General features: G+C 37.5%; 1 protein-coding gene across 1 annotated transcript; it reads left to right on the forward strand.

Moving 5' to 3' along the window:
• Positions 1-5,547: 5,547 nt before the first annotated feature.
• On the forward strand, positions 5,548-6,996 carry LOC127095009 (uncharacterized). Its single transcript, XM_051033762.1, has one exon. It carries the CDS (start codon positions 5,548-5,550, stop codon positions 6,994-6,996), a length of 1,449 nt encoding a protein of 482 aa, XP_050889719.1.
• Positions 6,997-24,214: the final 17,218 nt, after the last annotated feature.

Raw genomic sequence — 24,214 nt, forward strand, 5'->3', positions numbered from 1 at the left:
CTAAGGTCCTTGGCTTCTAAGGCATATATTGGAAAGAGTAATGCCTAACCACGACTACTCGTGTGACATTATTGATCCCAACATAACCTCCACCAAGTGAATGGGCTTGCAAGTCAACTTGCTAAGGAATAACTCCACACAAGTCAACAAGCCTATGCCATTCTCCTATCTTAAGTGCACTCGAGTTTGGGTATAGAACTCCTCTCACGAAGATCACCAAGCATACAAGGAATTAATATTCAAACAATTCAATCATTACATACAATACAGTAATCCCAAATTGCACAAAAATATGTCACAAAGCAATATACCATACAATACAACAAATATGAAAAGTAGGCAAAACCCACTAGGCAAATTACAGTCCCCAGCAGAGTCGCCACTTTTCTGTAGCGGGGTATTCGTTACCATTAGAGATATTGACTAAATCCAAGGTAAACCATACAAGTCAAGTCGCCACCGCACTTCTATTTATCCAAAGGAATGGTTAGAAAGCGAACAAAAACCTAAAAGTTTTATCGAATCAAAAACTAGTAAAAATGTCAGAGATTTGGGTAAGGGGGTTGGTTATGCAGTGGGAAGGTTTTAAGCACCAAAAACATCCTAGGTACTCCTAGGGAGCCCTTTTCATAAGTGTTGTTCTAGTCTAAAGGGTGTAGGTATATCTAAAGTACTATTTACTAAAAGGAAGGTTAAAATAAAATGACTCGCAAGGATGTCACATCCACTGCCTAAGTATCTCATCTGAGTAAGAGAATCAGAGTCTTTGTAGCTCGACTACCAGTGGGTTAAAGAGAAGTGTGCTCGGTAAGACGTCGTGTCTTATGCCTACGTATCTCATATGGAATGAGAATCAGAGCAAAACATAGTTCGGCTAACTAGGGGTTAAGGATTGCCATCTGAACATGGACTTACAAAAGAGGACAACAGCTGTGTCAAAGGAGGGTGGGCAGTGTGTTCAACGTCCTAGCAGTAGGTGTCGCAACTCGCTGAATCGAGTCTTAGGCAGTTACCTCTTTGCAATAGAACGGACTGACATGCCACAAGATCAGAGATGCACGGAAGGTCTAAAAGTGGGGAAGCTCTGCTCTAGAGTTGTCATGCAATATGGACCTATGTGTTAGGATTTACAAAGGGGAACATCTACCTAATGTTAGCATGCAAAGAATAAGGGAATTCTACCTATGTTATCATACAAAGGGTTCTACCTAATGGGTGCTACCTAAACGGAACAAGAGTCGACAGATGGAGCGCAGAGAGGAGTTACGGATAAGGGTAGATGGCGATGTCGGAGGCAATCGACTTACAGGTAGATGGCGATGCTTGAGGCAATCGACTTACAAGAGGATGGATGAATGCGTGCTGGTTCTGTTAAGTTTTGAAAATGATTACTCGATGTTGGATCGAGCTTTTGATCTTATTTTGAAATGGTTATCGGATGTTCGTTTTAATTCTTGTATTAACAGGTGACTACAGAAATAAAGAAATAAATATTATACACTTTATGGGAGAGGGGTACATTTGTTATGAATGAGGATTGTTCATGGCAAACAAACAATAAGAATATATGCCTCATACATCATACAAGTAGGCAACAGTTATTGTAGATATTTTTTATTGGCTGTATTTTGTGTTAAAACACTAACTATACTCTGATGTCTTAACTGATGTCATGACATGCTTGAGTAGTATGCTGCAGGATTAGCTAATACAGAATTTACTGAATGTCAAACTGAATGTTATGACATTCATCCCTGACAGCAGATACTGAATTATAGGCCAGTTAGTTTTTCTGGTATAGTTCAGTATTTGTCATAGGCTGCTATTTCAGGAAACCAACAGCTGAGCTAGAATTAAAGATGTTTAGCATATGGCCTATGTTCTGGATGTCAAACTGAATGTTATGACATTCATTCCTGACAGCATATGCTAAAGTGTAGGCTAGTTAGTTATGACATTCATTCCTGACAGCATATGCTAACAACTGAGCTACAATTAAGAGGCCTAGCATATAGCCTATTTGTTAGCACCCTAATATGTGGAAATTAGGTTAACTTGCTTAACCTTAACTTTAGGAAATTCAAGTACAAGGCCTAAGTGTTGCATTATAAAAGGATGACAATCCTACTTTCAGCAACTCAGGGGTTTTGAAGCGTGAAGCATTTATTATATCATCATATTTCACGGCTGTACTTTATTTTGTGTCTTGTATTAGATTTTACTTGTGAGCCAAACAATTATCACCTAGATGATTGCATTGGACTAGGGTGTTCATTGAGTTGTAATTGTTGTGTCACTCTAAGCTTTTAAGTGTGAGTGTTGTATTTCTTGATTAAAGCTGTTAAGCACAATCAAGAGTTGTTTGAAGTATTACTTCGCCATTGACTTTAAACTAATTAAAGGTTGTAATCACTATGGTGATTAAGGGGGAGTGAGTAGGAACTCCGGTCTTAGTTTAGATTGAAATTGCATTGGGTAGGTCTTAAGTGATAGGATTAAACAGTCGGTTTAAGTCCTAAATTAATACTACTTATAGTGGATTTCCTCCCTGGCTTGGTAGCCCCCAGACATAGGTGTGTTTGTCACCGAACTGGATAAACAATTGTCTGTGTCTTTTACTGCCTTTTTCATTTACCTTCTGCATACATTTCCTGTCTGTGCAGAATTGGATGTTATAACATCCAGTGTGACATCGATAGTTTGTTACTAGAATTTCAATTGGTATCAGAGCAGGCACCCTGCCTGTTAATTTCTGGGTGAGATCTAGGGACGTTACTTTCTAGTACCATGGACAAGGATGTAGGATTCTCAAATCGACCACCCATGTTGGATGGTTCTAACTATGATGATTGGAAACCTCGTATGATAGCCTTCTTGAGGTCTCTGGATAACAAGGTCTGGAGAGTTGTCAACAAAGGATGGGAACATCCAACGAAGACAGGTAAAGATGGAATCATTATGCAAATTCCTGAAGAAGAGTGGGACAAGGAGCAAGAGGCATTAACCCTTAGAAACTCTAAGGCCTTGAATGCACTGTTCAATGGGATAAATAAGAACATCTTCAGACTGGTGCATCACTGTGAGTTGGCTAAAGAAGTTTGGGATGCTCTCAAAACAACTCATGAAGGTACCTCCAAGGTAAGGATGTCTAAACTTCAGATGTTGACTACTAAGTTTGAAAATCTGAGGATGAAAGAGGATGAGACTATTCATGACTTCCACATGAATGTTCTTGAAATTGCCAATACTTCTGGAGGCTTAGAAGAGAAAATGTCTGAAGAAAAACTTGTAAGAAAGATTCTCAGATCATTGCCCAAGAGATTTTCCATGAAGGTTACTGCTATAGAAGAGGCTCAAGATATCTGCAATATGAAGGTTGATGAGCTTATTAGTTCTCTCCAAACTTTTGAAATGGGCTTGTGTGAGAATGTTGAAAAGAAAAACAAAAGCATAGCTTTCGTATCAGATACTGAAGAGGATTCAGAAGAAGGAAGTATTGGAGGTGATGAAAGCATATCAGAAGCTATAGCCATGCTTGGAAGACAGTTCAACAAGTTCATAAAGAAGGTGGATCAAAAGGGCAGACCAAATGTCAAGAACTCTTCATCTGACATCAGTAGAAGATCAAAATCTGAAGAAAAGTTCAACCAAGGCAAGGGAATCCAGTGTCATGGATGTGAAGGCTTTGGACACATTAGAGCTGAATGTCCCACCTTCTTCAAGATGCAAAAGAAGGGACTATCTGTCACCTGGTCTGAGGGAGACTCGGAGAGTGAATTTGAAGTAGAATCTGCTAAACATGTCACTGCACTAACTAGTGTCTGTGCCTCTGATGATGACTCAAGTGGAGATGAACTTACATTTGATAAACTTGTTGCTTCATATAAAGAGCTATGTGTCAAAAGTGCAGAAGTGTGTATACAAGGAGAAAAGCAGAAGAAACTCATCAAGGAGCTGGAAGCTGAGAAGAAGAAGCATCTGACAGTCATAGATGGTCTAAATGGTGAGATAATCTTGCTGACCTCTAAGCTAGATCAAATGACAAAATCCATCAGAATGCTGAATAAAGGAACTGGCACTTTGGAAGAGATTCTAAAGGTGGGACAGAAATCAGGAACCATGTCTGGTTTAGGCTTTGCTAAGAAATCCTCAACTGAATGCAAAAGCTCAAAGGCTGAAGTTCAGAAAATCAAGCAGAAGTCACAACCAATGTCACAACATCAGGGAAACAGGAGGAGTAACCATCAGAAGAAGAAATTTCAAAGATGGAGACGTCACTACTGTGGTAGATTTGGTCACATAAAACCCTTCTGTTACAGGTTGCATGGTTATCCTAACCAGACCCCTCAAGTCAGACCTAAGCAGAAGGGATCTAAGCATAATGCCCCCATCAATAAACAACAATGGGCTGCTAGATTAGCTCACACGTATCTAAGGGCATCTACCAGAGAAGACTGGTATTTTGACAGTGGTTGCTCAAGACATATGACTGGGATGGAGAACTTATTGGTAGATAGACAACCTCATGCTACCAGTTATGTGACCTTTGGTGATGGAGCTAAAGGAAAAATCAAATGTGTTGGTAAGCTGAACAGTCCTGGAGTTCCAGAACTGAAAAATATGCTGTTAGTAAAAGGACTGACTGTTAATCTCATCAGCATAAGCCAACTATGTGATCAAGGCTTCAATGTACAGTTCACTAAGGAAAAGTATGTTGTGATGAATGGAGAAAATAAGGAAGTAATGAGAGGAACCAGATCCAAAGATAACTGCTATCTATGGGAACCTGAAATCTCAAACTATTCCTCAATGTGTTTCTTAGCCAAGGAAGAAAAGGAAGTGAAACTGGGGCATAGAACACTTGGGCATCTACATTTAAGAGGCATGAAGAAGATCATATCCAAGGAAGCAGGTAGAGGAATTCCCAAGATGATTATGGATGAAGGAAAAGTCAGTGGAGAATGTCAGGTGGGCAAGCTAGCCAAGATGTCACATCCTAAGCTTGGACATCCTAAAACATCCAAAAATCTAGAAGTTTTGCACATGGACTTAATGGGACCTATGCAGATTGAAAGTCATGAGTTGTCCTCACCTATTATTCCTCATCAAAATGGTGTAGGTGAAAGGAAGAAACAGATTTGTGTATCATTATCCACTGCAGCTGTTGAGTACATAGCCTCTGGTAGCAGTTGTTCCCAATTGGTATCGATGAATCAGATGCAGACTGAGTACAATGTCACTCAGAATGTCATGACATTGGATGCTACTCAGTTTGAAGACTTAAGGGGCAAAGTGGGAATATGCCTTTCTGAGGAATTATAGCAACGAATGATGTTAGGTATTTACTGTTTAATAATTCAAATTATTAAACATTTGAGAGTATGCTCTGATTGGTCAACAAATAATAGATTTTACTCTTGCTACAAGCGTTACCTCTTCCATCGTTTCAACTTTCATTCACGCAAGCATTCTCTCAAAGAAACTTTTCATTTCGCCTCTAAGATATTCATCATGTCTCAATATTCCAACTCATCTTCCTCCAAGAACATGTATGATTCCTCTAGCTTTGAACCATGCAACCCTAACAGAGAAGATCCTGTTGCTGACTCTGCGAATACCTCACATGCAAGAAGACCTAAAGAAACTGTATCAGGCTTCTCCTCAGCAATCGCGCTTGATGAACAAACCAGAGAAGGTTCTAGGTATGTTCACAATGCCATTGCCACTATGGTAACTGGAATACTGTCTGGTAATCATAAGGTCCTTGGGGTTTCCATTCCCTTAAACAATATTAAACCTGATAGTGTTGCTTATCAAGAAAATATTGAGTCTTTAGGAAAGAATATATCTGATGATGTTGAGCAAGCTGGTGCTCATAAGGAGTCAAATGTTGACAAACCCTTAGATAATGTGGCTGGTGAGGAAGTTCATGTCGCTCGTGATGTCAGTAACAGCCCTAACTGTGAGGCTGAAACATTAGACCTGGAGGAATTTTCTGATAATGAGTTGTTGTCCTCAGTCGTCCCTAGTATAGCCAAAAGGGTGAGGACTAGGAGAGAAAAGAAAACAGTGGCTCAAAGGTCCCCCAGAAAGAAGATTGATGTGCCAACCTCTCCCAATCCAAAGGAGACAGTCGAGAGTTCCCTCAAGAGGAAAGTTCATGGTCCAACAAAATCTTGGAGGAAAGGGGTGCCCAAGAAAAAGAAGACCAAGTCTGTTGTTGTTGAGTCTGACTCAGATGTTCCATGTGATGTCCCTGACACTCTGTCAAAGAAGAAGCCATCCACTAGCAAGCTTGTAGCTAGTGTCCCTGAGGTACCAATTGACAACATATCGTTCCATTTTGCCTCAAGTGTAAATAGGTGGAAATATGTTTATCAGAAGAGACTGGCTTTGGAAAGGGAATTGGCTCAGAATGTCCTGGAATGTAAGGAGATTATGGACCTTATTCAAGAGGCAGGTTTGATGAAGACTGTGACTCAGTTCTCAAAGTGCTATGAGATGTTAGTAAAGGAATTTATTGTCAATGTGTCTGAAGAATGTGCTGATGGAAAGTCTAAGGAATTCAGAAAAGTGTATGTGCGAGGCAAGTGTGTAAATTTCTCTCCCGCAGTGATCAACATGTATTTGGGAAGGCTTGATGTAGCTCAACTTGAGCTTGAGGTGACTGACAAAAAAATCTGTCAAGTCATCACTGCTAATCAGGTCAGGAAGTGGCCTCTCAAAGGTAAGTTGGTGGCCAGCAAACTGAGTGTCAAGTATGCAATGCTGCACAAAATTGGAGCTGCTAACTGGGTGCCCACGAATCATAAATCTACAGTTGCTGTAATGCTTGGAAAGTTCATATATGCTGTTGGAACCAAAGCCAATTTTGACTATGGATCCTATATTTTTGATCAAACTTTGAAGCATGTAGGAAGCTTCAGTGTGAAGGGGCCTATAGCCTTTCCTTCTCTCATCTGCGGTATTGTTTTGAATCAGTTTCCAAACATCTAAACAGAGAATGATTCAGCGAAGAAAAGAGACAGCCCATGTTCCTGACATTGCCATGGCAACAGGTGAGACATCAAGTATAAGCAATCAACCAAGTAAAGATGCTGTCATTGCAATGCTCAAAGAAACGTGCAAGGAGTTAGAGGCAAGGAAGCTCAATTTGGAAAAATTGATTAGCAAGTTGGAGATGACTGAAGGTGATGTGCTTGGTGAAGCTGCTGCTGCTGCAGAAGGAGCTGGAAGACAAGGTGAAGAGGGAGAAGCAGATGCCAGTCCTGATGATGGCACGGATGATGATGCTGACTCTGAGTCAGATGTCTAGAACATTTCCTGTGGTTCTGAAAATTATGTGTAATTTTATTTTTGTTGGTCTGTAATATTAAGTGTTGCTTTGGCAACATTTTTGACAAAAAGGGGGAGTAACACTTGTACCCCAGGACAACAGATTTGTTTGAACAGATTTGTTTGAAGTTGAAGGTCCTCTAAACCAGAGGTTATGCTGCTGTTTGAAGTTTTTAACTTCTATTTGTGTTGAATGTGTTGTTGTTCAACTTCTATGTGTGCTGAGTGTATTAGCTAATTTAATTCTCTGCTTGGATGTGTGCTCTCCGCTGCTGTGAACTCTGTTGTGATGCCAAGTTTTTTTAGCCAAAAATTTACCAAAGGGGGAGTTTGTAGATGTTTCTGATTGGCTGCATTTTATGTTAAAACACTAATTGTACTCTGATGTCTTAACTGATGTCATGACATGCTTGAGTAGTATGCTGCAGGATTAGCTAATACAGAATTTACTGAATGTCAAACTGAATATTATGACATTCATCCCTGACAGCAGATACTGAATTATAGGCCAGTTAGTTTTTTTGGTATAGTTCAGTATTTGTCATAGGCTGCTGTTTCAGGAAACCAACAGCTGAGCTAGAATTAAAGATGTTTAGCATATGGCCTATGTTCTGGACGTCAAACTGAATGTTATGACATTCATTCCTGACAGCATATGCTAAAGTGTAGGCTAGTTAGTTTTTCTGTTTCAGTATTTATCTCAGGCTATTTTTCAGGAATCTAACAGCTGAGCTAAAATCCAGGAAACTAACAACTGAGCTACAATTAAGAGGCCTAACATATAGCCTATTTGTTAGCATCCTAATATGTGGAAATTAGGTTAACTTGCTTAACCTTAACTTTAGGAAATTCAAGTACAAGGCCCAAGTGTTGCATTATAAAAGGATGGCAATCCTACTTTCAGCAACTCAGGGGTTTTAAAGCGTGAAGCATTTATTATATCATCATATTTCACGGCTGTACTTTATTTTGTGTCTTGTATTAGATTTTACTTGTGAGCCAAGCAATTATCACGTAGATGATTGCATTGGACTAGGGTGTTCATTGAGTTGTAATAGTTATGTCACTCTAAGCTTTTAAGTATGAGTGTTGTGTTTCTTGATTAAAGTTGTTAAGCACAATCAAGAGTTGTTTGAAGTATTACTTCGCCATTGAATTTAAACTAATTAAAGGTTGTAATCACTGTGGTGATTCAGGGGGAGTGAGTAGGAACTCTGGTCTTAGTTTAGATTGAAATTGCATTGGGTAGGTCTTAAGTGATATGATTAAACAGTCGGTTTAAGTCCTAAATTAATACTACTTATAGTGGATTTCCTCCCTGGCTTGGTAGCCCCCAGACGTAGGTGTGTTTGTCACCGAACTGGGTAAACAATTGTCTATGTCTTTTACTGCCTTTTTCATTTACCTTCTACATACATTTCCTGTCTGTGCAGAATTGGATGTTATAACATCCAGTGTGACATCGATAGTCTGTTACTAGAATTTCAGTTATCAATCAGATCGGATAAATAAACAATATATAATCAAACCAAAGAATCAAATAATGGAGCATTTAAACAATGCATGGGAGTATGAACATGTTAAATAATCAAGCAATAGAAAGCATGAATGAGAGAAACAAGTATAAAAGATAACAGATGAATCAAACAGATGAAAATATACACACGAAGGGTCCACTGAATAATTTAATCAGGAAATGAGGTAAGGACCAAAAAAATCAAGGTAAAAGGCCTCTAATACATGGCATATGAGATGAACAAGGGAGGATCAAAAGATCTCTTCAATTGCCATAAGCAATCCCTAAGTCAAACATCGATCATAAAGAAGTCAACTGAAAATTCAAGTCAACTTAAAAAATAAAAAATAAATAGCAAATTAATCAAGAAAATTATGAAAAATTAAACTAAATAAGGTGGGGTCAGGACATCATCATACCCCAAAAAGATTTTAAAAATAATGAAAATTGGCACGTGAATTAATTAAAACAAAACATAGGTCAAACCAAAAGTCAATTAATAAGACTAGGTTAGAAATAAATCAAGAATAAATAGTAAATTAAACAAGAAAATTATGAAAAATTAAACTAAATAAGGTGGGGTCAGGAAATCATCATCCCCCAAAAAGATTTTAAAAATAATGAAAATTGATACGTGAATTAATTAAATTAAAATAGAAGTCAAATTAAAAGTCAACCAACCAAATTAGGTCAAACATATATCCAAAATAAATTGAAAATGTGAAATAAAATTCCAAGAAAATATCAGGTTGACCATAAGACAGTGGTCAACCTTCATCCCAAAAATAAAATGCTAACAATAATTTTAAGTCATAAAAATAAAATAAAATAAAAAGTGTGTTAAAATGGACCATTTAGAATAAATAATTAAAATAAAATATTAATATTAAAAAAATACGAAAATAAAAATTATATAAAATTAAATAAAACGTTAAGAAAAGTGAAAAATATTTTTGGGTAATTTTATGGACGAAGAAAATATTTTAAATAAGAAAAAGAAATATGAAAATGGAAGGATTAATGGTGACGAACATGGTAAGCAAGCTTAGATATATCAAAACATGACCATGGAAGAGATGATTACCTAATGGAAAATAGAAGTGGAATGGAATCTGATATGTGATGAAGCTTTGCCTCCTTGCCACGAAATTCCAATACTCCTTTAGGGTTATGGTTTCAGCTTCTTAAATAGGGTGGATTAGGTGTTCTCATGGGCTTTTTAATAAGTGATTTATCCATAAGAATAAAAGTGTGAAGTGAGGTGTAAAATATTGTTATTTTGGGCCAAACTTAAGTGAATGGATGTCCAATGCATGGCCAAAAGAGGTAAAAAACGTGACTGGTTTGTGCAGCGTGCTTAGAAAATCTGATTGGGTCAGCCAGACCCAAAATCTGCCTAGAAAATCAAGTCATGGTGCCCACTTTAAATGAATGTATCTCTCAAACCATGGATCCAAATGAGATGATTCCAAAAGTATGTGAAAGAGGACATGGAAAGGTACAATTGTTGTGAAGAAAGTATTTTCAAATAATGCCTTGAAGTGCAAGAAAACTAGCCAAGAATTCTTGACAAATTTTGAAGATTTTGGACTTAGAAATATTTCTAAGTGTCCTAAAAAAATGTCTCACTTTGACTAAGCATAACTTTCTCAATTATAATCCAAATGGAGCAAACTTTATATCTCTAGAAAGCTTGGAACAAGAGGAACTACTTTCATATTGGAGAAATTTTCAAATGAAGCTTTTATCTTGATTCCAAATGGGCTTAAAGTGAGTGCAACGATCATGAAAACTTGCCCTAAATGGAAAGTCAACCATTTCCAAATTAAGTAACTTTTCCAATTCCTAATAAAATGATGAATCCATGATCCAACCTTGATCAAATTTCACATGTAGGATCCTCTAGCCATGGATTTTGAGATTCCACTCTCAAAATGTCAGGAGTTGACTTTTTTGGCCCCACAGTTGACTTTTCCCAAATTGTCTGATTCCCGATTCCATTGATCAATTGAAGCACTTCTAGCTCAAATAAAGAGCTGATTTTTTGTATGTAGACCCTTGTGGACATATGGAGGGCCATGGAAAAGAGTTTCACCCAAATAATCATAAATAAACTGATTTTATACCAAACCCTAGTTTTAGGGCAAAATGACCAGGAACTGATTGCATTGATTGCCAATGGATCTTTCTGAGATAATTGTGAATCTTCCTAGGCCAAGATGCCTCTCTAATCATGACATGGATGATCTCCTCTACTTCCAACCAAACATTGCCTGTTGCAGGTGTAAGACCCCAATTGTGGCCCTAAGATCCCTCATGGCATCATAACATTGCATTTGCAAAGCCTCAAGGATCATGAGCATCTTGGTTCCCTTTGCCTTTGGGTGAGATCTCTTGTGATGTGGTTTGAGATCACCAAGCATGCTTGAATTGTATATTATTGCTTTTATCATTTTATTTACTAACCAAAATCCCAAAAATATGTCACTAACATTTCTTGTTTGTAGCTTGAGCAGTCACAAGGTCAAAAGCTTCTAGGTGATCCTTTGTGCAAATATATGGCCAAGAGACGATGAAAGCAAGCATGGCAATGGTTCCCAAATCTCTCATGCATCAAATATGCCTCCCAAGTATCTCAATTCATCATTTTGATCAAAGCAAGTCAAAGGGTTTGAGGTTTGTTTCTCAAAGAAACCCTAATTCATCTGATCATCAATAATGCCTTGCTCATGAAGCAACCTCAGCCCATGGTCAAATACAATCAAGGGAAGTTCTATATTTCATCATTTCATGCATATTTGAGCTTATTTGAGTGTACTTTATCATCAATTCATCAAGATATGAGTTGTGGACTTGAGAAGTCGATCAGTCAATTCATCTGATTATTTTGAAATGCACTAAGACCTAACTTTATATGTGTTAGCAAAATGGAGATGATCCCAAAAGCAAAAATGTTCTTAAGGACAATATTAACAACTTTCATATTCATCAAAAATTGATTTGAAGCTTGGAGGGTCATCTCCCATTCCAAGACATTATAGGTCATTTTGACTGAAACACTAATTTTGGGTCAACTTCCCAAGAACATAACTCATTCTTTTTTTATGATTTTGAGGTGGGATCAAATTCATTGGAAAGATTATTATGTCTAATTCAAATGTTGTGTTGAACAAAATTTCAAAATATCAAAATAAATACATGTGATAATGCAAAACATTATAGGTCACTTTGGACCAAATGCATTGAAAGGCAAAAAAGTCCAACTTCAAGTGCCCATAACTTCTTCATCAAAAATCCAAATGATGCAAAATTTAAGTCCATATTGATTGTCTTGAAACGATATACAACTTTGATGTTGGAGTTTTTTTCCATTTGAGGCTTTCATCATCAAAATATAAGGGCTAGACGTTGACCAATTTGACAAAATTCTCAAAAGCATGTTTTGCACTATGAACTTCATGGCCTGTTCTCATAAATTTCCACACTTCAAATGAGTTTTTGTCCAACATAACATTTATTCCTTATGTCAAGAACTTTCCAACCATTACCCACATGCTTATGTTTGGATTTTCTAATTGGCATTTTCGAAGAGGTGAAGTTTTAGGCACAATTATGAAATTCATGTTGAAACTTCATACACAAGCCATTGCCTTGCAAACTACACGTCCATTTCAAGTTGTTTGGTCATCAACATGCAAATACAATTGAGTTTAGGCCTTTCACATGATCATACAAGCCCATGCAAGGAAAATCCATTTGCCATGCACACGAGCAAACTCACTTGTTCAGCCAATTCCAGCTATAAATACATGTGCTATGCTTCATTATGAACTAACCTAAAGGCGCCTAAAGCTCTGCAGAAATCAATTCCCAACCATACCAAAGGAACTAAGTTCACATTTCTTCAAAATTTCAGATCTGAAATTCAATTGAATTTGGTTGAATCTTCAGATCTAAAGTTCCTAAACCTTCATCATCTAGTCCATTGAAGTTCTGTTTGGCAAAAGGAAGCAAGGAAAGAGACTCAAAGCTTCACAGTTCAAAGGTGTGCATCAACTGGTTTTTTCTTCAAAACTCCTTATTCCTTGATCTATTGGCCTTGATATTGTGTTGTCTGAAGTCCTCTCTATAGAGGCATCATTGTTGTATGCTCAATTTTCAAAATCAAGCAAGTTCATGATGAACACCATCAAGCTTCCATCTCTGATTTCTCTCTCAATAGGAATCTAGAGTGGAAGTGAGTGGTATAGGAGTGATGTACATCACTTCCTCTTTCGATTGATGCCTAGATCGTCCATTTTGGTGAGCGTTTGAACCTCTGTGTTTTTTTGCCCTCACCGGAGAAGACGGTGGCGCTGGCCACCGTCTCTTTGCCAGATTGAATCTGGACCATTGGATGCTTTCCCAGATCTAATCATAGCCTTTCATTCTTATGACTTTCAATAATGCATTGTGCTTCGCCTTTGACTCTGGATCACCATGAGCGCGCACATGTGGAGCATTTGATCAACCACGTCAATTAATGAGTCTTGATCAGACGCCTCTCCTTTTTTCTGTTTTTTTAATTTCCATTTTATTTTCTTTAATTCCATTTTATTTCAAAAATTCATAACTCTTTCATTTTAATTCCAAAAAATATGGGACCAATTGCATTATTTCTCTTTTTAATTCTAGTTTCTAAAAATGATTTTTAATATTTTTTATTTCATCATTTGATATTTTTGTGAATTTTCTCTTTTCTGGTCAATTTTAATTCATTTTAAATAGTTTTTGATATTCAAAAAATACAAAAATATTTTCTCAACCTATTTGAATGATGATGGATCTATGAAAAATATTCTCATCAATTTATTATTGAGTTGAGATTTATTTGAGATTTTAGTTCAATTAGGTTATTTTTATTCATTTTTAATTGATTAAAAATAGTTTCTGACTTTTAAAAATGCTGAAATTTTTTGTCAAACTTTGTTTGACCTTGTTGAACTTGGGATAAATCACTTGGTCTTTTCAAAGTTGATTTGAAGTGATTTTGAAGTTTGACCCTTCTTTAATATTTTAATTCAAGTTTATTTTTTAATATTAAAAATGCCAAAAATATTTTGTCCATTTCTTGACTTCCAATCTTCATCTCACTTCTATTTTTGATTGTTTGACCATGATCCTCAATGTCATTGGTCAACAGTTGTTGATTGGTACATTCTATTTGATCTAATGTCCTTTATTCTTTCCATTTTCATTATCCATTATTCATCTCCTTCTTCTTCTTCTTTTCTTTTTGATCAATGAGTTAAAGGTTGATAAGTTAGTGTTGATTAGGGAGGCTTAATCTTCCTTGATTCAAATCTAATTCATCTTGATCAAATGATCAAGTGAATGGCTTTGCATTAAGGATATGTTGCTTCCTAAATCATGCAAAGGACTTAAACCAATACTAGATCAATTCTATTTTCTTTTTGGCATGGCAAGTTGTTGGAACTTGGTTCACTAATCAAGACTTCTAACTTGTGTTATTGCCTACATTATTATTGACCGGCCTCAGATAGTTGTGACTTCTACATAAGTCCAATTACGATTGCTTAACATAACGCTAAATTTGCCTTATGGCACACTAACTACTAACACTAACCATTAACCATTAACATTTACTTTTTGCACTTTACATTTATGCAATTTACTATTCTTGTACATATTATTCATTTGCTTTTCCCTTTTGCTCATTGGAGCACATGTTTATGTTAATGCAATTTGCCTTTTGCTAACTTGAGCATTTGATTTTGTATATACTTTTGTGCTTGTGTTTTGTTTGATTGTTGTTGACCGCAATGCAAAGAATTGGACAAAATGGACTTAGACTTTAGGACTTTCCCTATGCTAATTTGGAGTCAAAGAGCAGTTAGGCCTCATGCCTTTAGAGTGCTTAAAATGTCAAAGAGCAACTAGGCCTCATGCCTTTAGAATGCTTAAAGCTTGAAGATGACCTTGAAAGGACCAACTTCTAAACTCTTCTTGTCCATTCCTTGTTTGTTTTGCTAGAATCTTTTGATGTGTGTGTTCTTGTGCTAGGGATTCCAACTTGATCCAAATTGAGGAACCATTACCATGAGCTTCTAAGAGAGAGGGATCCAAGATACATTGAGGAGTCTTCCAAGAGTTCATTTGATTGTTGATTGCTTGAGTTTATGCTTATGTGATTGCTTATTCCAAAGGATGGGAGCTACTTGGATCATCAATATGATCTCAAGAGAGGAACTCCGTTTGTGGTTTTGCTTCTTGTCCCTTACCTCTTGTATGTTAGGACTCTAGCCATTCTTCTTCTCCTCTCCACTCTAACCCAAGCCAAAACCTTTGTGCAAACATTTAACACTTCTTTTCAAATATTAGAAACCTAAGCCTTATGCTTTTGATTTTCAAACTTTCTTTTCATAACACTTATTTTGAATTGAACTTCTAAGTAAACTTTGACCATTTTGTACATACTTCTCATTGGTAAATATAACCCATTCAAATGTCCTTTTTGTGGTTTCAATGGCCACCTTCTTAATCAATTTTTTTCACAACATTAGCTATTAGGTTTGAGTTATCCTAGAGGTTGATATAATACTCACCTATATCCTTAGTGATGGACTATAAGTCTTCCATGCTTATTATAGGGTTAACCCCTCACTAGCATGTTGAAGCTCTCCTCACATGGTGGATTTGTGGTTTTAGGTTGAGTTTTCTCCCTTTGATAACAAAAGACCTTAAGGCTTTTGTCCAAATCAATTCACCAACTTATTTTGAGATTTTTACCCCGAACTACGAGGTTTTGATCCTAATCTTTTTTTAAGATGGTACGTAGGCAATGGGTTTATCCATCCAAACACAAAATGTAAATAAACTTGTATATTCTCTTCTCATCTCTTCAATCATGTTTGCACAAATAAATTTTCACAAAATACCAACCTTACAACAAGTATGAAAAGGGCTCCCTAGGAGTACCTAGGATGTTTTGGGTGCTTAAAACCTTCCCATTGCATAACCAACCCCCTTACCCAGATCTCTGACATTTTTACTAGTTTTTTATTCGATAAAACTTTTAGGTTTTTGTTCGCTTTCTAACCATTCCTTTGGATAAATAGAAGTGCGGTGGCGACTCGACTTGTATGATTTACCTTGGATTTAGTCAATATCTCTAATGGTAACGAATACCCCGCTACAAAAAAGTGGCGACTCTGCTGGGGAATAAGCATTTGCCCAGTGGGTTGTGCCTACTTTTCATATTGTGTTGTATTGTATTGTATATTGTTTTGTGACGTATTTTTGTGCAATTTGGGATTATTGTATTGTATGTAATGATTGAATTGCTTGAATATTAATTCCTTGTATGCTTGGTGATCTTTGTGAGATGAGTTCTATACCCGAACTCGAGTGCACTTAGGATAGAAGAATGGCATAGTCTTGTTGACTTGTGTGGAGTTATTCCTTAGCAAGTTGACTTTCAAGTCCATTCACTTGGTGGAGGTCATGTTGGGATCAATAATGTCACACGAGTAGTCGTGGTTAGGCATTACTCCTTCCAATATAGACCTTAGAAGCCAAGGACCTTAGTTTACCAAGCCCATCTTGGCCTATTCTTAGGATGTAGTGCAAAAGTCGTTCAAGTGTGAGATTTGATACGATTGTCATGCGATACTACACTCATAAGAGTCTCTCTTGAGAATATTTTTGGAATACGAGTAGTCGTTTCTCCGATAATATCCGAAAGATGGGATGATGACTATGGGAACCTCTTGTAGAACATGTTTGGCAGGTTTAAACCCTAGTACACTCCCTTTAGGTGGTTCTTAACCGAGACTCCATGCTCGTGACTTGCAACAAACCCTTGATTCGTGGTTGATCCGTTCATGTATCCTTAATATCAATGGAACTTGGGTGTTGATAAGGTGTAAACCATAATCCACCAAAATGGATGATTGATATTAAGGATGCCATGATCCATCCCATGACCTTTGTTGGTGTGCTTTGCTTGATCCTTGAGTGTGATTGTTGCATTCATGTATCCATGCACCCATTTGCATCCATATCATCAATAATAAGGAAATTTTCAAGGAACTTAAGAGGTCTATTTGCAAATTTTCAGACATGGAAAGACAAAGAAGGAATATAAAGAAGTACAGTTTCAGACAACCAGATTTGAAAAAGCTAAGGAATTTGACATCCTATGTATTAGATCCCTTGGGTTTCAAGGCTCGTTTTGGGAAGCTTCTTCCTCTTCTGACTACTCAAGTGGACGAAGGATTGATGAGCGTGTTGGTGCAGTTTTATGATCCTTTGTACCGTTGCTTCACGTTTTCGGATTTTCAGCTTTTACCCACGCTTGAGGAGAATGCCTACCTTGTGGGTATACCTATTCTAGACCAGTTGTCGTTCAGTGGCTTGGAGAGTATTCCTACTTCTCGAGAGATAGCTGATATATTGCATATAGATGAATCTCTGGTTGGTGCTCATATGACTACCAAAGGTGGAATTCAAGGTCTCCCTTCTGAGTTCCTCATTGCTCAATCTACTAGGTATGGGAAGGCCATGAGTGAGGACGCCTTTGAAGCCATATTTGTACTTCTCATCTATGGGTTAGTGTTGTTCCCCAACATCGACAAGTTTGTGGATGTGAACGTTATTAGGATTTTCTCTACTCTTAATCCCGTTCCGACTCTGTTGGGTGACACTTATTTTTCTTTGCATATGAGGAATGCAAAGGGTGGTGGTGCCATTGTGTGCTGTTTGCCTCAATTCAATGTCAAAAATGTGACACAAATTGTCACACTTTTCTCTATGTGTCAAAAATGATGATAACATGTGAGAAAAAATCCAAACCAGTGGCCAAAAATTCATGTCATGTATGCAAAAGATTGGATCAAAAAGCTCAAAAATGAGGATTTCACAATGCATTGAATGCAATAAGTCAATTTGGCACAACATGGATTCAAAAATTCACACATAAAAATCCAGACATCAAAAAATTCTTGAAACCAGCATCATAAAAAAGTAGACATCCATACAAAACCATGAAAAAAATTTGGAACTCATTTGGATCATTTTTGCATTTTTTATGAATTAAACAAAATGAGCTAAACAAATGAAATAAAACAAGAAAATGGAGGGAAATGCATTTATTTGAATAAAGCCAGAAAAATCAACAACCACACGATATGGCGCGCTCATCAGATCAATGGTCCACGTTTGAATGATGAAACACATTGTTTCATTAAACACAGTCACACGCACAATCAGCATTTCAACGCTTGCATGGCCTAGTCAAAGAACTCCTATCCAATCAAACTTCCATGCAATGGCACACACGACACACAGTCAGCAAACCCTAGCATTTAACACAGACGCCGGAGCTCCGCTCCGGTCGTCTTCTCCAGCGAGCCTCACGGTGGCGCCGCCCAAAAAATTTCCAGAATCTCACGAGGCCTATACCATTCGACTCGTCTTCCAACGTAGGTTCCAAATATCAATTCAATTTCTCCTAATTCTCCCTAGGTTTTGCAGATCGAAGGGAAACATTTTCTAGATCCAAACTTTCAGTCAACATAACATCCTCAATTCTCACTCAATTTTAATTCTAAGCATATGTACATGACCTACTCAACGAGATCTATAAGTCTATAACCTAAAAACAGCAAAAGGAGAGATCGAAAATAGCATCACCTGGAAATGGAGCTTTCAGAAATCGTGTCCTCGCGTGCTTAGCTGCTCCAGATCACTTCCTCTACACTTCCTTTGAAGCTTTATGCAAAAATAAATGGATGAAACTCCTTGAACACACCTCAATTTGCAAATCCGATCCACTTGATAATGCTCTTGAACTGCTTGAATTCTTGATGAATTGCACCAAATGAATGATATTTCTTGATCAGTGAAGCATGAGGATCAAGAATATGCAAGAATATTTGAGGTTTGTGTGAAGAAAAATGCAAATCGGAGAGAGAGAATTTTGAGAGAGTTCTTGAATTTTGATCTGAAATTGGTGGTTTTTTGCAGTTATGATTAGGGTTTAGCTATTTATACTTCATGCTAATGACAATGCTAATCATATTTTCCATTTGCTAATCATGATTAATGAGATATGAAGCAATTTGCAAAAATGCACATTGAGCTCACATGCCCATAATACACGTGCACATCCTCATGTTAAGCTTCCAATTCACTTATGGACATCCAAGGGTCAAGATTGAAGTGTTATTTTGCTTGTACCTTAAGCCAAAAATGAATGGTGAAGATTCACTTTAATTTGAACATGTGTGAAATAATGAGCATACACACTTTTCCCATGCATGGCAAAGCTCATTTTGAGATGTCTTGAACATGAGAAGCATTTTGTCAAAAGAATGAATCAATTTGAAGCATTACATCAAAAGTTATGCCATTTTGAATTTCCATGCACACTTTGTGATCAAATGACCATAACTCCTCAACCATTCATCATATCGACATGAATTAGGACTTTTTGGAAAGGGAAGACAAAGATCTACAACTTTCATGTTCACCAAAAATCCATTCGAAACTTCTTTGACATTGACAAGTCAAGTTGAAAGTGGACCAAAACTTGCCAAATTTGGAAACTTTGAATTAGAGGTCATTTTCCATTTTTAGTAACTTTTGCCATGACCTTTGAATCTTCAAGATGGATGTTTAGAATGATGAATAGACCCCATTTGAACATGATTGAGGTGTCTCAACTCATTTCCCCACCTCATAGCCCTCAGTTGACTGCACAGTTGACTTTTGGTCCTCAGATGACCTTGAAATGTCTTGATTAACTTGAACCTCTACCACTTGGTGAAATTGATTCAAAATGAAACCTAGCTCATGTAAGCTCCTTATAATTATCATGTGATCCTCATCCCAAGAAAATACCTCATCTCTTGCACAAAGGATCTTCTTGAAGCTCTTGACCTGGTGATTGCTTAAGGTACAAACAAAAGATGTTAGTGACATATTTTTGTGCTTTTGGTTAGTAAATAAAACAAGAAAAGCAATGATATACAATTCAAGCATGCTTGGTGATCTCAAACCACTCACAAGAGATCCTTACCCAAAGGGAAAGGGAGCCAAGATGCTCAATGATCCTTGAGGCTATGCAATGCAATGTTATGATGCCATGAGGGATCTTAGGGACAAAATTGGGGTCTTACAGGGACCAAAGCATCTATCTAGGTAAGAGCTAGAAAGAAAACAGTCAATCAAGACTCATCCCATTGAGGACATGACTCAAGGGGAGTAATTCCATCCAGGAAATCTACTGGAGAGGAAACTGAAGTAACAACCATCCACGAAGAAACAAACTCAGTGGAGAAACAGAGAAATCTTAAAGTCTTTCTGCTTAATGGCCTGACACTCTACAATTGAAGGAGGACAAACACTAGATTTTGTATGGGGATAAAATATCGCCATAACAGAGAATAAGAATCTAAAACAAATCAAATATGAAGATGCAGGATATGCAAATTATGAAATTATATGAATGTATATGTATATGTATATATGATGATTATGCTGACAAAACGATCGCAAAGGATACAGAGGTGTCGCAAAGAAATTGAACCACTGGTACAATCCTCGGTCAATCCATACAATATGGAGAGAACTACTGGAGAACAGAGAGATCAACATCCCAAAGGTTCAAACCTAACTGGGGAAAGAGGAGATCTGCTGAGGATAGATCATCCAATCTGTGGGGAATTTTAGGTCAACACCATAAAAATGGGAGACAACCCTACAGAGAAATAATCAACAAAAGCTGCTCAGAAACCGGGAGGAAACTCTGACTGGGAGCAAAATAAATGGCGATTGGTAGGGACCCCAAAGCGATCTACTAGGGAAAATCAACCATCTCTGAAGATCGACCCTGCTGAGGAGATATGAACAATGCTGGGGATATATAAACTCCGTTGAGGAAGGCAAAAACTCTGTCAGGGAAAGCAACACGCCGCAGGGTATCCAAATCAACCAAATTAGTTGGGGATAAAGAAATTCCACCGAGGATCAAACACTCCACCGAGGAATTGAATCAACACTAATGTCTAGGGATACCCAAAGGGTTAACTTCTTGGGGAACCACTGATGCTTCACACTTAAGGACTTGCTATTCATTGAAATGCTGTTGATATTCCTTTTACTTGCTTTGGAAAAATTCTTGCTTTTATATATTAAAGAAAACATGATTTTGATTTAAAAATTTAATTTCAAAATGATCATAATAAAATTTAAAACTATTGGCTGAAGTAAATAAGAGTAGAAACAATTTAGATAAAAGCTCAACTTTATTTAATGGGATGGTAGTCTGTAAATGACAAGACTCCATAGATTTTACAAAGTTGAAAATAGTAATTAACATGGAAAAGGGTTACATTGAATACAAATGATCCTTAATCCCTCTACCAACTCTTGATATCCACTGTGCTCTTGACCACTGCTGGGGTGATGAACTGATGTCAGCCCTTGTGCTCAAACAAGTCTTCAAAACACTGAAGATTAGCAGAGTGAAGTTACTTGCCATAATCCCTAATTTTTGCATAAGTTTCCCCAAGGTGGGGTACTCAACTTATCGGGAATTTCTTTCTGTTTTATGTCTATGATTTTTGCCTGGATCTCCCTTTCGGGTTTTCAATCCACCGAGATGCATATTTTTGCCTAAGCCGCCCTTTCGTGTTTTCAACTTAGCGAGCTGTTCTTTTCTCTTTTTTAGGCAAAGTATTTCTTGATTGTATCTGCGTTCACAGGACGAGTGAACTCTTCACCATCCATAGTTGTAAGAATCAATGCACCGCCTGAAAAGGCTTTCTTAACAACATATGGGCCTTCATAATTAGGAGTCCATTTTCCTCTGGAATCTGGCTTGAACGTCAAAATCTTTTTGAGCACAAGGTCACCTTCTCTGAACACTCGAGGTGTGACCTTCTTATCAAAAGCTTTCTTCATTCTCTGCTGATATAATTGACCATGACACATGATAGTTAATCTCTTCTCTTCAATCAAATTCAACTGGTCAAACCTGGTCTGACACCTTTCAGCTTCAGTCAACTTGGCTTCCATGAGCACACGTAATGAAGGAATCTCAACCTCTATGGGAAGCACTGCTTCCATACCATAAACAAGAGAGAAAGGGGTTGCCCCTATTGAAGTGCGGACGGATGTACAATACCCATGCAAAGCAAATGGGATCATCTCATGCCAATCCTTGTACGTGACAACCATCTTTTGGATAATCTTCTTGATGTTCTTATTTGTAGCTTCAACAACCCCATTCATCTTGGGTCTGTAGGGAGAAGAATTATGATGTGCAATCTTGAAGTCTTTGCAAAGAGATTCCACCATATTGTTATTCAAGTTCAATCCATTATCAGTAATGATCTTACTTGGCACACCATAATGGCATATGATTTGATTCTTGATAAACCTTACAACAACTTGCTTGGTTACATTTGCATACGATACCGCTTCAACACATTTTGTGAAGTAGTCAATTGCCACCAAAATGAAACGATGTTCATTCGATGCTTTGGGCTCAATCATCCCAATCATATCAATTCCCCACATGGAGAAGGGCCATGGGGAAGAGATAACATTCAATAGTGTTGGAGGAACATGAATCTTATCAGCATAAATTTGACACTTGTGACACTTCTTCACAAATTTGCAATAGTCAGATTCCATTGTCAGCCAATAGTAACCTGCTCGCAACATCTTCTTTGCCATTGCATGTCCATTGGAATGAGTTCCAAAGGAACCTTCATGCACTTCGGTCATCAACAAGTCTGCTTCGTGTCTATCCACGTATCTGAGCAAAACCATGTCGAAGTTTCTCTTGTACAATATATCACCATTCAAGTAGAAATTACCGACTAATCTTCTCAAAGTCTTCTTGTCTTTCAAAGATGCCCCAGGCGGGTAAATCTGACTTTGGAGGAAATATTTGATGTCGTAATACCACGACTTCTCGTCTTTGATCTCTTCAACAGAAAACACATGAGCTGACTTATCAAGACGCATCACAGATAAATTGGGAACTTCATTCTAATACTTCACTACAATCATTGATGCCAACGTTGCAAGAGCATCTACCATCCGGTTCTCATCTCGAGGGATATGATGAAATTCAACCTTTATAAAGAAAGTTGAAATCCTCGTCGCATAATCTCTATATGGTACTAAACCGGGTTGATTTGTCTCCCATTCTCCTTTGATCTAATTCACAACCAAAGCCGAATCACCGAAGACATCCAAATACTTGATTCTGAGATTCATGGCCTCTTCAAACCCCATAATGCAAGCTTCATATTCTGCCATGTTGTTCGTACACTTGAAAGTCAATCTAGCTGTAAATGGTCGATGCGTGCCTTGAGGAGTAATAATCACTGCCCCAATGCCATTTCCATATTGATTAACAACTCCATCAAATACCATGCCCCAACGGAAACCAGGTTCTGGCCCTTCTTCAAGCAATGGTTCATCACAATCTTTCATTTTTAAGTACAAAATGTCTTCATCAGGAAAATCATATTGTACTGACTGATAATCTTCAATTGGTTGGTGAGCCAAATGGTCAGCCAAGATACTACCTTTGATCGCTTTCTGAGATCGGTATTCGATATCATACTCTAATAACAACATCTACCAACGGGCAATTCTCCCAGTTAAAGCAGGCTTTTTAAATATATACTTGATTGGATCCATTTTGGATATCAACCAAGTGGTATGATTCAACATATACTGGCACAGACGCTTAGCAGCCTAAGCCAATGCACAACAAGTTTTCTCAAGCATAGAATACCGAGTCTCACAGTCGGTGAACTTCTTAATGAGGTAGTAGATTGCAAATTCTTTCTTTCCAGTCTCGTCTTGCTGACCAAGAACACAACCCATACTATCTTCGAGCACAGTCAGATACATAATCTACGGTCTTTCTTCAACAAGGGGAGACAAGATAGGAGGTTCAAGTAAATATTCCTTGATACTATCAAAAGCTTTCTGGAAATCTTCGGTCCAATCACAAGACTGATCTTTTCGAAGAAGCTTGAATATAGGCGCACACGTGGCAGTCATGTGGGAAATGAATTTGGAAATATAATTCAAGCAATCGAGAAAACCTCTTACTTGCTTCTCAGTTTTGGGCGTAGGCATTTCTTGTATTGCTTTGACCTTGGCAGTATCAACTTCAATACCCTTCTCGCTGACAATAAAGCCCAACAACTTACCAGAACGAACACCAAAAGTACACTTATTGGGATTCAAGCAGAGTTTATATTTCCTCAAACGCTGGAATAGCTTCAACAAATGCTCAACATGTTCCTCTTCATCAATTGATTTAGCAATCAT

The sequence above is a fragment of the Lathyrus oleraceus genome, chromosome 6 (genome assembly GCF_024323335.1).
Source record: "Lathyrus oleraceus cultivar Zhongwan6 chromosome 6, CAAS_Psat_ZW6_1.0, whole genome shotgun sequence".
Taxonomy (NCBI): Eukaryota; Viridiplantae; Streptophyta; class Magnoliopsida; order Fabales; family Fabaceae; genus Lathyrus; species Lathyrus oleraceus.

Excerpts from the sequence above, each read along its gene's own strand:
- LOC127095009 (XM_051033762.1), top strand. The coding sequence starts at position 5,548 with ATGTATGATTCCTCTAGCTTTGAACCATGCAACCCTAACAGAGAAGAT.